Source organism: Furipterus horrens, unplaced genomic scaffold (genome assembly GCF_987537825.1).
Source record: "Furipterus horrens unplaced genomic scaffold, mFurHor1.1.pri manual_scaffold_8, whole genome shotgun sequence".
NCBI classification, from domain to species: Eukaryota; Metazoa; Chordata; class Mammalia; order Chiroptera; family Furipteridae; genus Furipterus; species Furipterus horrens.
In genome coordinates this window covers 8,230,132-8,243,967 of record NW_028327178.1, presented here as the reverse complement: position 1 = coordinate 8,243,967, position 13,836 = coordinate 8,230,132, and the positions used below count along the sequence as shown (strand labels likewise).

The 13,836-nt window shown below is 40.0% G+C and overlaps 1 protein-coding gene across 1 annotated transcript in view; it reads left to right on the top strand.

Annotated features, from left to right (window-relative positions):
• PHLPP1 (PH domain and leucine rich repeat protein phosphatase 1) overlaps positions 1 to 13,836 on the top strand; it is a 169,634-nt gene that overhangs the window by 77,828 nt on the left and 77,970 nt on the right. The window contains exons 2-3 of the mRNA XM_090285418.1: positions 5,193 to 5,389; positions 10,676 to 10,801. Of these exons, the coding sequence (XP_090141544.1) occupies positions 5,193 to 5,389; positions 10,676 to 10,801 (323 nt within the window). The remainder of the gene's footprint in view (positions 1 to 5,192; positions 5,390 to 10,675; positions 10,802 to 13,836) is intronic.

Genomic DNA, 13,836 nt, shown 5'->3' with positions numbered 1-13,836 from the left:
AATGCTATAGTTTGGAGCCATTTCTGGACAGGGGCCTATAGCTCTTTCAGTCCACTGGTCCTACAGGGCTTCTCTGAATTATTGAAAATAGTAATTTATTGATACCCAGCACTTTGAAGGAGAAAAATAAGTGAACAGTAGGTATTAGAAAGTGAGTTAAATGAAAAATAATGGCACCTTGTTTTGGCCAAGATGGAGCAATAGGGACTGCCTGTACAGTCTCACCTGCCACTACGAAAAATGAGATGGAATGTGGAACGGCTGTTAGACATTGGGCTTCAGGCAGCAGAGGACATACAACCCCACAACGGGTGCACTCCCTGAGAGAGAGGAAACAGCCTAGAAGACCCCTCCAGATGTGCCAGCCAACGGATGGGCGAGAGGTCCAGGCCTCAGCCGCAGAGAGGAGGAGCCCGGACAGAGCCTGGGGGTCCATTGGGTTTGCAGAGCTGAGTGCTGGAGAGAAAAGAGCTGCTCAGAGAAACGGGTCCTGGAGGTGTGCAGGAAGCCGGCAGGGAGCCTTCAGCGGAGTTACAATCAGTGCGTGCACTTGAGGAAACCGTGGAAAAGGAGCAGAGGGACAAACCTTGGAGCTCACTCAGGGCCAGGAGTAGTTCCTGTTCCTACCAGCCACAGTGGGAAATCTTGTAATTTACAAGTTATCAGAGTCCTCAGCAGGGATTGCTTGCTAGTTTACTATGAGCTCTAGACTTACAGCTACTCTGGTCTTATATGACCAGTCTTAGAAAGCAAACCTCGTAAGACCTGAACTGTTTCCAGCTAACTTAACCGTGTCCCAGAACAAAATGCTGTAATATTTATAGAAATATAAAAATGCCCAGCACTCAACAAAAGTCACAATGACTGGCAGCCAACAAACATGACCAGATGTGCAAAGAGGCAGGAAAATATGACTTATAATGAGGAGAAAACTCAGTGAAATGGAACCGATACAGAACTGACACCGGTAATAGAATTAGCTGACAAGGACATTTAAACAGCAGTTATAATTATGTTTCAGTGTGTGTATATGTTGTGTGTGTGTGTATCTGTGTCACACACATAGACCCCAGTTGAACTTCTAGCGATGAAAGTACACTGGGTGGAATTGACGGTAGATCCCACACTGCAAAAGTATAAGGTTGGAGAACCTGCAACCACCACATACCAGAGTGTGCGGAACGCAGCTAAGCAGTGCTGAGAGGGAAGCTTACAGAGCATGTTCATGCCTTTAGCAGCAAAAAGGAAAAGCCTCAAACTCGTGACCTCAGTTTACCTTACACCTTAAGAAACTAGGAAAAATAAGTGTAAATTAATTTCAGAATCAGTAAAGGGAGCAATAAAGATAAGAACAGGAATCAGTGAAACCCTGAACAGAAAAAGAATAGAGAATGAAACCGAAAGCTGGTTCTTTGAGACGTTTAATAAAATTGGTGATTCTCTAAGCAGACTGATCAAGAAAACATAGAAGAATCAAGTTACCAATATCAAGAGTGATAGATGTGACCTTATTATATATTCTATGGATATTAAAAGAATAATAAGGAAATAGTGTGTAAATAAGTTTACGCCAACTATATGACATTTTAAATGAAATAGACAAACTTCTTGAAAATTAAACTACCATAGCTTACTAAAAAAGAAATAGATAATGGAATAACCCTAACTATAGTGAAGAAATTGAAATTATAGTTTAAAGCCTCTCTCTCTTTCTCACACACACACACACACACACACACACGCAAAATAACAAGACTCCAGGTCCAGATGGTTTTACTGATGTATTCTAGCAGATGTTTAGGGACGAAATAATACCAGTTTTGTACAAATTCTTTCAGAAAAGTAAAGAGGAAAGAATACTTCAGCCCAGTCTATGAGACCAGCATTACCCTGACTGATTATAAAAATTCAGTAATCAAGATAGTGTAATATTAGTTGAAGATAGACAAATAGATGAGCGGAACAGAAATAATCACAAAATTGACGCACCCAGCTATGACCCAGTAAGAGTCTTAATACCGGTGACAAAGCATTCAGTCATTAGGGAAGGCAAGTTAAATTGAACCAGGTGCCACCATGTGTACTCTAGAACAGCTAGAAGTGTACACAGTGAGCTAGATAGCTGGGGCTCTCTGCTCCCTGATGGGGATGTAAAATGGTACAACCTAGCCATTCCTGTTCTGCATGTTTACCCAAGAGAAATAAAAGAAATGTTCACACAAGAAGTTGTACACCAATGTTCTCAGTCAAAATAGGCGCGCGCGCGCACACACCCACACACCCGCACCCCCCCCCCCCCACACACACACGGAACAATCCAAATATCCACCACCAGCTGCATGGTTAAACAAACTGGTATATTCATACAATGGAATACTACTCAGCAATAAAAGAGGGGGCTCCTGGCACACTGAGCAGTGTGGACAAAAAGTGGGGAAAAGCAGATGAGCGGTTGTCAGAGCAGGGGAGGCACTAGGTGGGGTCGGGGGCGGGCCCAGGGGGCACAAGGAAACTTGTAGTGATCAGTGAGCTTCTTTCCCAGCAGTGGTTTTATGGGTGTATATATGTTCGATCTTATCAAATTACCATGTGCCAGCTGAGTAAGAAAGCGAAAGTGTATGTGTTAAACCATCCTTTGTTGTGGTCAGGTCTCTATCTCAGTTTGAAATACTTGCCTTTGTTGTCTGTCTTTCCTCCTGGGTCATGTAAGACATGTCTTAAACCTGTAGAATTAGAGTAGCATTTCTAAAATAAAAGTTATAACAACTGATCCAACTTGACACTGGCAGGCACAGTGGTCACTTGGGTGTCGTCAATATTTATTGGAACACAGGACAATTGAAATTCCTCTAAATTGAGAAGTTTGAGAATTGGCAGGGAGAGCTTCAGTAACTCCTTGTGCCACAGAATAAGGAAGTCTGACGCAGAGGAGGAGTACCTGGGTGATTGTCCGGGTGTATGTTGCTCATTCACCTCTGTACTCCCCCCCCCCCCCCCAGAGCCCAGCTGGCACACACTGAGCCCTCGGAGCGCTGAGGGTGTGTCTGATTTGGAACACCCAGGGAAGCAGCGGACAACAAGGATATTGAAATGCAGTCAGAACAAAACAAGAGTGATTTATTTGATTCAGACTGGGATGTTCAGGGCTTTCCAAGGACAGACTGATCTTACCATTCCTCTCGGGGACTATTCAGGCCCCTTGGGAGTTTTTCTAACTGGGGAATAAAAAGCCTGCTTCTGTTGGTGTCTCCCTACTTTTCTCTTCTGTATCCCTTCCAGCCTTAGGCCACTCTATCTGGGGATTTGCACTGGGGCTTTCTCTAGGATTTTTGTGGCGTTGCAGAATTGAAGGGCTATTTCTTATGCATCCCTTTTGTCTTTTGCTTCAGTCTCTGGTTACTCACAGTGTGAGCGGTTCATAAGTGTGACAGTTTAACAAACAAGTGTCCCCGAAGCTGCCCTCTGATATAGCTGAATCAAATGCCTGGTTTTTGCATACATTAGTCTGTATGTAAGTGTGTTTGTATATGGGTGTGTGTACATATTTAGATCATATCCCTTGTTAGAGAATGTTAGCTGTGGGAATTGGATTTTGGAAACCTGACTGCCCCATTGTCCATTGTTTGTAGTCTTGCTGTTACCTTTCATTTTTCCCGTCTCTTCTCTCCCGCTTCTTGCCTACAGGAAACACCTCTGTCATGCAGAAGGGCGTTCTTAGACTAGGAGCCCGGGCAGCAGCTTCCTCTCTAGGTGTAACGGGGACAAGTCAGGGAGTGTGGTCTGACCTTTCACTGGCAGCCTTTGGCAGGCCATTTATTTTGAAGTCTCCTGGGCTTCCCCCTGCCTCGTGGAAGGAAGCATGGGCATTTGGTGGGGCTCTCTGGTCCCCTGGAGTGTGAGTGGTGGTGGTTGCTGGGTGCCAGGTTCAAGCAGGTGGATCACGGTTACACTCCAGTCTGACCCAGCCCCAGCAAAATTATGCAACGTGCAGTATTCATTATATAAGAATCTCTGAGGTCCTGGGAGAAAGAGGAAGCTGATTTCAAACTTTCTGGTTTTATTATTTGTTAGCATTTCTTCCCAGAGGTATGTGTTGGGAGGGCTCACTCTTCGGAGCTTCTCGAGATCTATTTTTGGTGCTGCTGCTCTTCCTGTTTCCTTCTCCAGGAACTGTTAGACATTTACCCAAAATGCTTGGTGTTTGTGTTAATTTTAATATTTGTAAGTATCATTCTTTCTGATTTGTTTCTTCTGCTATCCCTTGGCAACGTGTGCTGAGCATGGGCTTCAGTACTCTTTGATATCACATATTCATTGCCTAGAACTGGGAAATGTTTTTCTCTTTGTTGATGTAATTCCATCACATGGTAATCACGGTAGTTCTCCTATTCAGGTGGTAGGACTTGTCTAATGTTATTCTGCCAGGTTCATTTCCACCTGGGAAACAGGGACTTCAGATCTTCCTCAGCTCTGTCTCTGAGTCTCAGTGCCCCTCTCTCTGACTCTGTTCCCTCCACGAGTCACAAGTACCACAGTTTATGGTTATAGAATAATCTTTTCTTATTAGAGAAATCACTTATTTTTTAAATTGTCTCCTTAATAAATGCAGGGTGGGACAAAAGCAGGTTTACAGTAGTGAGTACACAAAACACAGTTTATCCTTGCATTATTATTATTTATTATTGTATTATTTTCTATGTGAACAACTATAAACCTACTTTTGCCCCATCCTGTATACATTAAATATCTATAGAAAGGAGAATATCAGCAGTTTTAATTCTATTAAAACTGATTAGTTTCATTAAATGCCAGATATTGAATGTTATTTTGCTATCTCAGTCTGCAATGTTTTAATTCTAGCCATTCTTAAAAATCTGTAGTTATTTCTTTTTTAAATGTAAAATTAAATTGTGAAGCATATAGAAAAAAATAAAACAGGTTATAATAGAGGAATTAAAATAGTCTTTCCCTAGGTTTTTAAGGAAAAAGCTCTTCTTCACCTAATGTTAAAATATGCATGTGAAGTTGTGGTCGTTCTTACCATAACTGCATTATTTAATGTTTCGGATTTTCTCATTTACAAATTAGGTCATCTTCCTATTATTCTCTGTTGTCCACGTAATTTATCTGGTATGCTGATGAGTAGAAAAGCGTTTATTTCTTTAAGACTAAAATGTTTGCATTTGTTCCAGGAAAACCTCACAGCACCGGTAGCTCTGAACGGATTCAGCTCTCAGGAATGTATAATGTCCGTAAAGGCAAAATGCAGTTGCCAGTGAACCGATGGACCAGACGCCAAGTCATCCTGTGTGGGACCTGCCTCATAGTGTCATCGGTGAAAGACAGCTTGACCGGGAAGATGCATGTTCTGCCACTGATTGGTGGAAAAGTGAGTTTAAAACAAACAAAATACTAACAGGCTCCCCAGTGTCATTAAGGAGCTTCTTTGGAGCCATTTCTGTAATCATGGGTGGGTGGTTTGGTTCCTCGGAGGTCTTGTTCAGTTCCTGTTGTAATCCACCCGTGGGCAGTGCTGCTTGGCAGAGCTGTGGGAAGTAACAGTGCCTGTTGGCTCACGTGTGGCTGTGTGAGCCTCGCGTCCGTAGTGGGGCGTCTTCGCTGCAGGGCCAAAGCCAGAGCAGCGTGGTACGGTTGAGGCTGTAGGTGATGTTATTACCTCCGAGGAGACCTCTTCTGGTATCCTGAGCGTGGGGTTTGTAGTCTGATGCAGTGATCCCTGTGTCCGTGGTCTTAGGGTCATTCAGGTGTGCTTCTTGAAGGGTTGACTCTGGCTTGAACCTTTGATCCCACTTTGCCATACCTGTGTGTTTGTATTGAGGGACTGCTTGGGTCAGCATTTTTAGTTTTATCATTACAGCTAGTAGTAACTTTTGAACCTGAAATGTTAGCATTTTGGAGAAAACCCATACTATAGCTGATACATATTTCTAACATTTACTGGCTGCTTTTCTTTGGGCATGTTAACTCTTTTATTCCTATCATTTGTAGAATAAAAAGAGCTAGATTGCCAGATCTGTTTTTGCCAGATCTGTTTATAAACTCCAAACATTGGCAGGGGTATCATTACCATAATTCTTTGTATTTCCTGGTTTTTAAGCGATATAATAGTCTGTTAATAAATGGGAAGGCAAATTTGGATGAAGAAATGGATTTTTGGAAATCAGGGGCATATTAAGAGAATATTTTCTTTAACCATTTTTCCCCTGAATGAGCACAGGAAAGAAGGCAAAATATGGGTAATATAAAGAGGGGAAAAATAAGAAACCAACTTTCGTTAAAGTATATTTTATTTTGTTGGTAAAATTTGATCTAATCATTCCAGGGATTAGAAATTAAGCATGTAAGACCGGATGTGTGCAGTAAGAAATGTTATGTTGTTCCTCTGCTATGTAGCAAGTTCATTCTTCATTCATAAAGTAGTTTTTCCTTAGGACTAAATAGCCCACATCAGTTTTTACCTCCCTCGGCTCTTATACATTCTAGTTCTAAGAAGACTAATATGTGATCATTTTTAAAAATAAATTTTGGCCAGGCTGCCAGGTATCTTTAGATATATTTTAGTCATCCACTTTGAAACTATTATTTCTTAACTTTTGTCTAAACATTGAAGAATTAGTGATATTTTATTACTGAAGATTTTGTCCTTTGGATGGATTACTTTAAAAATGTGTATTTAATGTTTGATGCCCTGTTCAGTCAACAGTGTCTTTCTTTTCTATGATGTTCAGGACCTGCATAGGCAAATTTAATGTAACTATTTATTAAACATCCTCTGTGGGGAAGCCACTTTGCTTGGCGCCCCAGAAATACCAAGCTGGGTAAGTCACCATTCCTGCCTTTGAATAGCTTATAATTTACTCTCCAGAGAGGAAGGATGGACATGGCAAATCTGCTCTGAAAGGCACAGAATAGTAGTGTGGAAGGTTAGTGGAAGGGATGCTGCATTTTGGGAGGGAGCTGGACATTTCAGTTATTGAAAGCTGAAAAATCTATTGTCATGTGAAGGAGATGGCCATAGGATTTTTGTGCCCAGACAAGCAGAGGCTGGAAAGCAGTGAAATGCTCAGATAAGGTCGGAAGATCACGTTGTAATTAGCATTTTCATTCAGAGCTAGAGATTTGTCCTGTTTCCCAGGCCTGTTATTGAATGTTCTTCTACCACTGAGTGAATTGAAAGTTAATAGCTTTCTTTTCTCACAGACAGACCTTGTAAAACCTGTTTTGCATTATGCCTTTAAAAATAGTTGAGTTTGTTAAAAAAGTAAGTCTTTTAAAAACCTGTTGACTGAGTTAGGAAAAATAAGTCAGTCTTTGCAATCTGAATTTTCATTAATATTTGTTCCTTTTTTCATTCTGTTGTATTCTTAAGGGGAAAACTGGGTGAATGGAAGGGATTTTTAATTTAATTTAAAAAATAATTTATGTTTGTTTATTTGTTTATTTATTTTTAGAGAGAGGGGAAAGGAGAAAGGGAGAGAAACGTCACTGTGTGGTTGCCTCTCATTCGCACCCCCAACTGGGGACCTGACATGCAACCTAGTCATGTGCCCTGACTGGGAATCGAACCAGTGACACTTGGCTCGCAGGCCGACACTCAAGCCACTGAGTGACAGCAGCCAGGGCTTTAATTTAATTTTTAAAAGTTAAAGACGTTAAAGAGCTCTAATGAGATGTTAGAAAGATTGGTCATACCGTAGACATAATTGCTGTGATAATCAAATTTGGCACACCACTTGAACGTGATCATTTATTTACATTTTCCAATGTAGAATTCCGAATATGAAATTAAATAAAGTTCTCAACATTTCAAAAAAGTATTTGTGTCATGGAGAAGCTTTTATTCATTGTACAATTATGATGTTATATTTAATTTGTTCTTTGGAATTTAAATAGATTTTTACATACCTTATTTAATTAACATTTCACTTACTATTTGCTAAGTTATAATGCCTAATAAATTGAATAACTGTTAACCTACTACTCAGAAAAAATAGCAGGATCAGTACCAGTGTTTCTTCTTATGTTCCCTTTATATCTGTCCCATTGCCTGCCCCAACCAGTATCCACTATCCTAGAGTGTGTATCCATCATTTTCTTAAATAAGTTTTATCATGTTAACATGTGCTGTTTTTGATCTGAATAAAAATAGTATCATACTTTGTGGGGTCTTCTGTGAGTGAATATTTTTTACTAAATATCATGTTTTCTAATGAGAGTCTGTGTTGCTTGCTCAATGTTGTTTTTATTTCTGTATAACATTCCACTCTGTAAATGTTCTAAATTCCAATAATTTCTTAAGTAATTTTCCTGTTGACGGACATTCGGGTTGCTTCTAGTTTTTTGTTATTATAAATAATACTGATGAAATAGTCTTATGCTGATTTGCTTCCTAGTATGTAAATAGTTATACTAGGGCAGTAGTTCCCAACTGGATCACTGTGCCCAGAGGGGACATTTGGTAGTGTGTGTGTGTGTGTGTGTGTGTGTGTGTGTGTGTGTGTGTGTTGTAATCGTCAAATGATGGAACAGTCAGCGTATCAGCTGAAGTAAGCTAAATTATGCTGTAGTAACACGCCCCCCCCATCCCTAATAGTTACTTCTCACTCACACTGTATGTCCATTGCAGGTTGGTGGAGAGTTCTTTTTTCACATGACTGACTGTCCAGGGACCCCGCCTGACGCAGGCTTTGCCCTCTTATCACTCTAACATGTGGAACAGTGGCCTACCTTTGTTGCTTAGTTGGGGGAAGAGGTAACTGGAAGGCGATTGACCAGCCCATGTATATTTGGCTGCTGAAGGCACACATGCGACTTCTGCCCATGGCTCATTGGCCAGAACTAGTGACATGACTCTGCCTTAATTGCAGGGATCTGGGAAACGGAGAAGTAAATGAGTGTATAGTTAATACCGGTATCTTTGCTGCAAGGAGACACCTTTGCCGATTCTAGAGCAGGAGCTCAGAGAGTAAACGTGAGGCAAAGTGTTAGACAGTTCTTCACAGTGCACAGCTGTTCAGTTCAGAACCCTTTGGGTGACTTCCTTGAAAAATATTGCTTTTGGACACATACTTAGAAGTGCCCTTTTGGGGCGATAGGGCATATGCACATTTACTTTTACAAAGTGATTTCCAATTGTTTTCCATGGTTATTATAACATTTTATACTCACATCCATGGTTTACTGTGTAGCTAATCATGTCATATTCAAATAATGACAATTTTATTTCTTCTTTAATACATTTCTTTGTCTTACTGTTATGGCCGGGACTCTAGTATGGCACTGAAAAGAAAAAAGAGTTACTTGTCTAATCAGTGATTTTAAAGAGGTTGATATCTTATTAATATTGAAGTTTGCCTTAGAGGTTTGATAAATACCCTTTGTCAATTTAAGGGGATTGTTTGTGTTCTTAGTTTGCTAAGAGTTTTTGTCATGAATGGTGAATGGGTGGTCAATGTTATCACATAATTTTTCTCTTAAAAACATAGGGTTTTTTCCTTCTTCAATGTGTTGAATAATTTCATAGTTCCAATAATTAAATGTTAAACCATCTTTCCTTTCGTGAGGTAAACCCAACTTGTTCTTGATATCTTCTTTCTATATTACTGAATTCTGATGCAACATTTTGTTCATAATAAGTTTTCATGACTAAGCTTGGCCTGTAAGTTTCCTTCCTTTTACTGTTCTGATCTGGTTTTGGTTATAGTGACCTTATAGAATAGGTTGGGGTGTTTTTCTTCATTTTTTGTTTGGTAGGTGAGTTTCTACAAATTTGGAATGATTTGTTTCTTGTAACTTTGGTAGAACTCAACTATAAAACCATGTGGGCCTGATATTTTGAGAGTTCTAAAAATTATATTCATTAAGATTAAAAGGTGACAGATAATTGCTAGAATTAGGGGGGTGATCACATTGTAAGATATAAAAATGTCAGATCACTGTATTATACACCTGAAACTAATGGGACCACTATAAGATTGTTTACCAACTATACTTAAATTTAAAAATAAATTTAATTTAAAAATATTCATTCAATTTCTTAAATGGTTATAGGAGTATTTAGGCCTCTTGTTTTTTTTAATTCTTGATTTTAGTGGTGGTAAAAACATTCTGTTAAAAAATTGCCAGAAACTTGCTGATAAGTTTGCTTGGAAATTTGGTTTGACTTCATCACTGCATCATTAGAACTTGAAAGTTTATGGGGTTTTATTTTAGGTTAATCTCACTTTCACTTTAAATTTAAAAAAACTGATTTAACATGCTTGAAGGGCTCTTTAAAAAAGAAGGTTGTAATTCAGAGTGACACGAAATTCCCTTACGTGAAGATCCACCTGAAGTAAAAGTTCTCCCAAGGGGAAGAACCCTAGCTCCCCACTGTGAGGATACAGAAAGATAAGAAAGGGAGTCTGTCCCAGTTTTAAACAGGAAGAAGAATTTCACTATCGTGGGGTGATCTAATGGAGATAAAGCTCCCCCCTTTTTGGTTTTCTTGTAACTCAGGTTGGTTTGCCAGACGCAGGATGTTACGTGTGTTAAAGTGATAGGAACATAGTGTAGGGAGAGCTGCAGATCCGCGCAGGTTCACTGATCTAAGGCCTAGTTACATGTAGACGATTCTGCTTTCTCACTCATCTCGTCTCTCTGTTTGTTTTTATAGGTAGAAGAAGTGAAAAAGCACCAGCACTGTTTAGCGTTTAGCTCCTCTGGACCCCAAAGCCAGACTTACTACATTTGTTTTGATACGTTCACAGAGTATTTAAGGTGGCTTCGACAAGTCTCTAAGGTAAGCGCCCACCCGAGAATTCCTCTCTCCCGCTTCTCCTTGGCTCAAGAGTTGCTTTCCTTCTGCTTTACACAATTTCCAAATACAGTTATACACTTAAAAAAATTTTTTTTCTCAGATACTGCCAGTAGTTAGCAATTTTTAGGTTTTTAAAAGCTCATTTTGGCTGAAAAGCCGCTTTTAAAAATTGTCTTTTGATTGCCAGGTTTTGTTTAGACTCAAAAAAAAAAGAAAAAGAAAAAAATCCAGTGCATTACCATACGTCATAGATGAGGAACATTAAGGTTGAGGCTATTTAAAAGGCTGGCCCAGGAAGGACAACTACAAAACCACAAAATACCCAGAGAATTGTCACAAATTTCCCCTGGCCCTCTGACGCTTTTCTTCTTGTAAGAGTCTCATCTTATGCTGTCTTCAGCTTCTGCCTTTTGCATGGTTTCTTCTTTCATCTTAATTACTTTGACCATTTTCCATAGTCCCTTAAAAAAATAAAATCACCATGACCCATGAAACAACATACTTCTGTGTGTATGTGTGATGGAAACCAGAATAGCATGATTAATAAGATAAGTAAATGCTAGTATAGCAGGTACTGTGTGTGAGGACGTGTCTGTATCATGTTTACAGAATTATGTGTGAAAGGGATGGAGGACACTGCTCCATGCCTTGGTTTTGGGTGTGTTTATGAAATGATGAAACCTCTCAAGGGTGCAAAAGCATTACCATGGAATTTGCTTTCATATTTTTGCATTTACAATCCAATTTCTTATCCAAGTCCAGTATGATTCAGACTGCAGTATGATGTAATTATTTGTCATTCGAATAGGGAATAACTGTGAAACAGTTAACAGAGAATTAGAGAATAACGTCTAGATAGTCTTTGAAATACTGGCTGTATTTGAATTATCAGGTAAAGACTGTCCTCTGATGATGGGATACCCTTAGGAACTCTAGTTTCTGCCCCTGCTAAAAAGAAGCAGTGGGCAGGGATTAGGTGGACTGGATTTGGAAGATTCCTCCAACCTGGCAGGCAAATGGAGGTTCTCAGTGTCCAGGGCAGCCCCCACCAGAGAAAACGGGGACAGCGCACGTCTCCCTCAGACTTGCATGGCGAGCTAACGCGATATTACAGGCAGTGGGTGCACCTGTCTAACTGTGTTACGATCCCTCGTGTGGCTGCGTATGTGAGGAGGTAGGTATTAAACGATGCTGTGCTATTATATTTAAGTGCTGGGACGGGTTCGAAGCAGTAAGTCCGCAACCTGCACTCCGCTTTATTCAGGGAAAGTGCCACACTGTTGTCAGAGTGCAATGCTTTTTGTCTGTGGAGATGGTGATTTTTTTCATGTAAACTGTTTTGGAATGACTTTCCGTCCACAGAAAAGCCTCAGAGATAGTACATGGAGTGTCCACATACCTTTCACCCTGGTTCCCAAACATACAGTGCGTTTGTCAAAACTAAGAAAGCAACATTAGTACGTTTCTCTGAACTAAACTGCAGAATTTGTTTGGATTTCACTAGTTTTTTCCATTCATCTTTTTGTTGCAGGACCTAATCAAGGGTCTCACACAGCATTTGGTTGTCTTATCTTTGTCTCCTCTGCCCTGTAACAGTGGTTCAGTCTGCGTGTTGTCATGACCTTGACAGTTTGGCGGGAGTACTGGTCAGGTATTTCATAGAGTGTCCTATATAGAGATGTTTTATCTTTCAGACCAAATGCCGTGTAATAGTCAGCTGCTTTACATTCTTTTTTGGAACAAATCAGAGGCATAAATTCTTAAATAAATATGGATAAGGATTTAAATAAAAGTATATATAAATTATCAAGTTTACCAACAATGGGTTGTTTTGATTTGAACAATAATAACAAAAAGATTAATAGGTATTGAGTTTAATAGTGTTGTATATTAAACATTCACACAAATAATAAGTCACTGTTCAGGAGCCACCAAGCATTTATTAAGCACTGGGATACAGCAAAGTACAAGTCCAATTCCCCTTTCTTGGCAGGTTTCAAACTGGGTAAATTGTAGCCTCAATCAGATATTATAGCATAATTAGACTCTTTATATTTCCACCTTCAAAACTATGGCAAAATACACTTCTTCAGAGAGCTTTCTGGAGAGGCAGCAGGGAGGTGAATGAAGTATGTTGTAACTAGGGGGCAGAAGATACTGATTTCTAACTTGTTGCTGGTGATTTTAAATGTCATATGTTAGCTGGGTTGATATCCTTTCTTTGCCGGTTGGCCAGTATGCCATGTCCATGGTCTAGGAGGATAGGGTATCTGGAACGAGGCTCTCACTCTGATTATCCAGACCTCTCCATGGGAAGGTGGGGGATGGGGGAGGATGGTGAGGCGGGAGAACGTGATGGAGGCAGGAGGAGGGAAAGGACGGTTGGCGTGCGCTTCCCCTTTCCCTGATTATTGTATTGCCATGAGAAAGCGCTGGATGTGTATGTGCTGAAATGTAAGCTAGCTATATGCAGACGATAATTCACACCCATAGGCATGCACAAGATTACAGTTTGTACTTCACACTTACAAGTGTGGGTGAGCGCTTGAGCGACTTTGTGTTAATGGCCTTAGATTACTAGTAATGATAATAGTTAACTAGTAGTTCACTAGTGTTATTAACTAGACTGAATTTGAATTACAACCTTCACCTCCTTTCCCTTCAGAAAGGCGCTGAGTATTTGGGAAGCAGAACGGTATGGGGTAAGAGTTTGAGTTCAGAGTAAGGCACACGTGGGTCCTGCCACTCACTGTCCCTGTGCCCATATCGAGGTTTCTCAACATTAGGCCTTTTCATTTGATGAAGATAATAATAACAGGACTTCATGAAATATGCATATAATGGACATTGTGTGTGTATGCTGTGTGTGCGCTCGAGTGTGACTGGCTGAATTAATGCATACATAAGTAAAATAATTTTATGACCATTATTACTGCATCATCACTGGCCATACAGTCTTTTCTTAAATATTTTGTTTATTTTAAGCAGATGAAGACACAAATACGCTTAGTTTATCT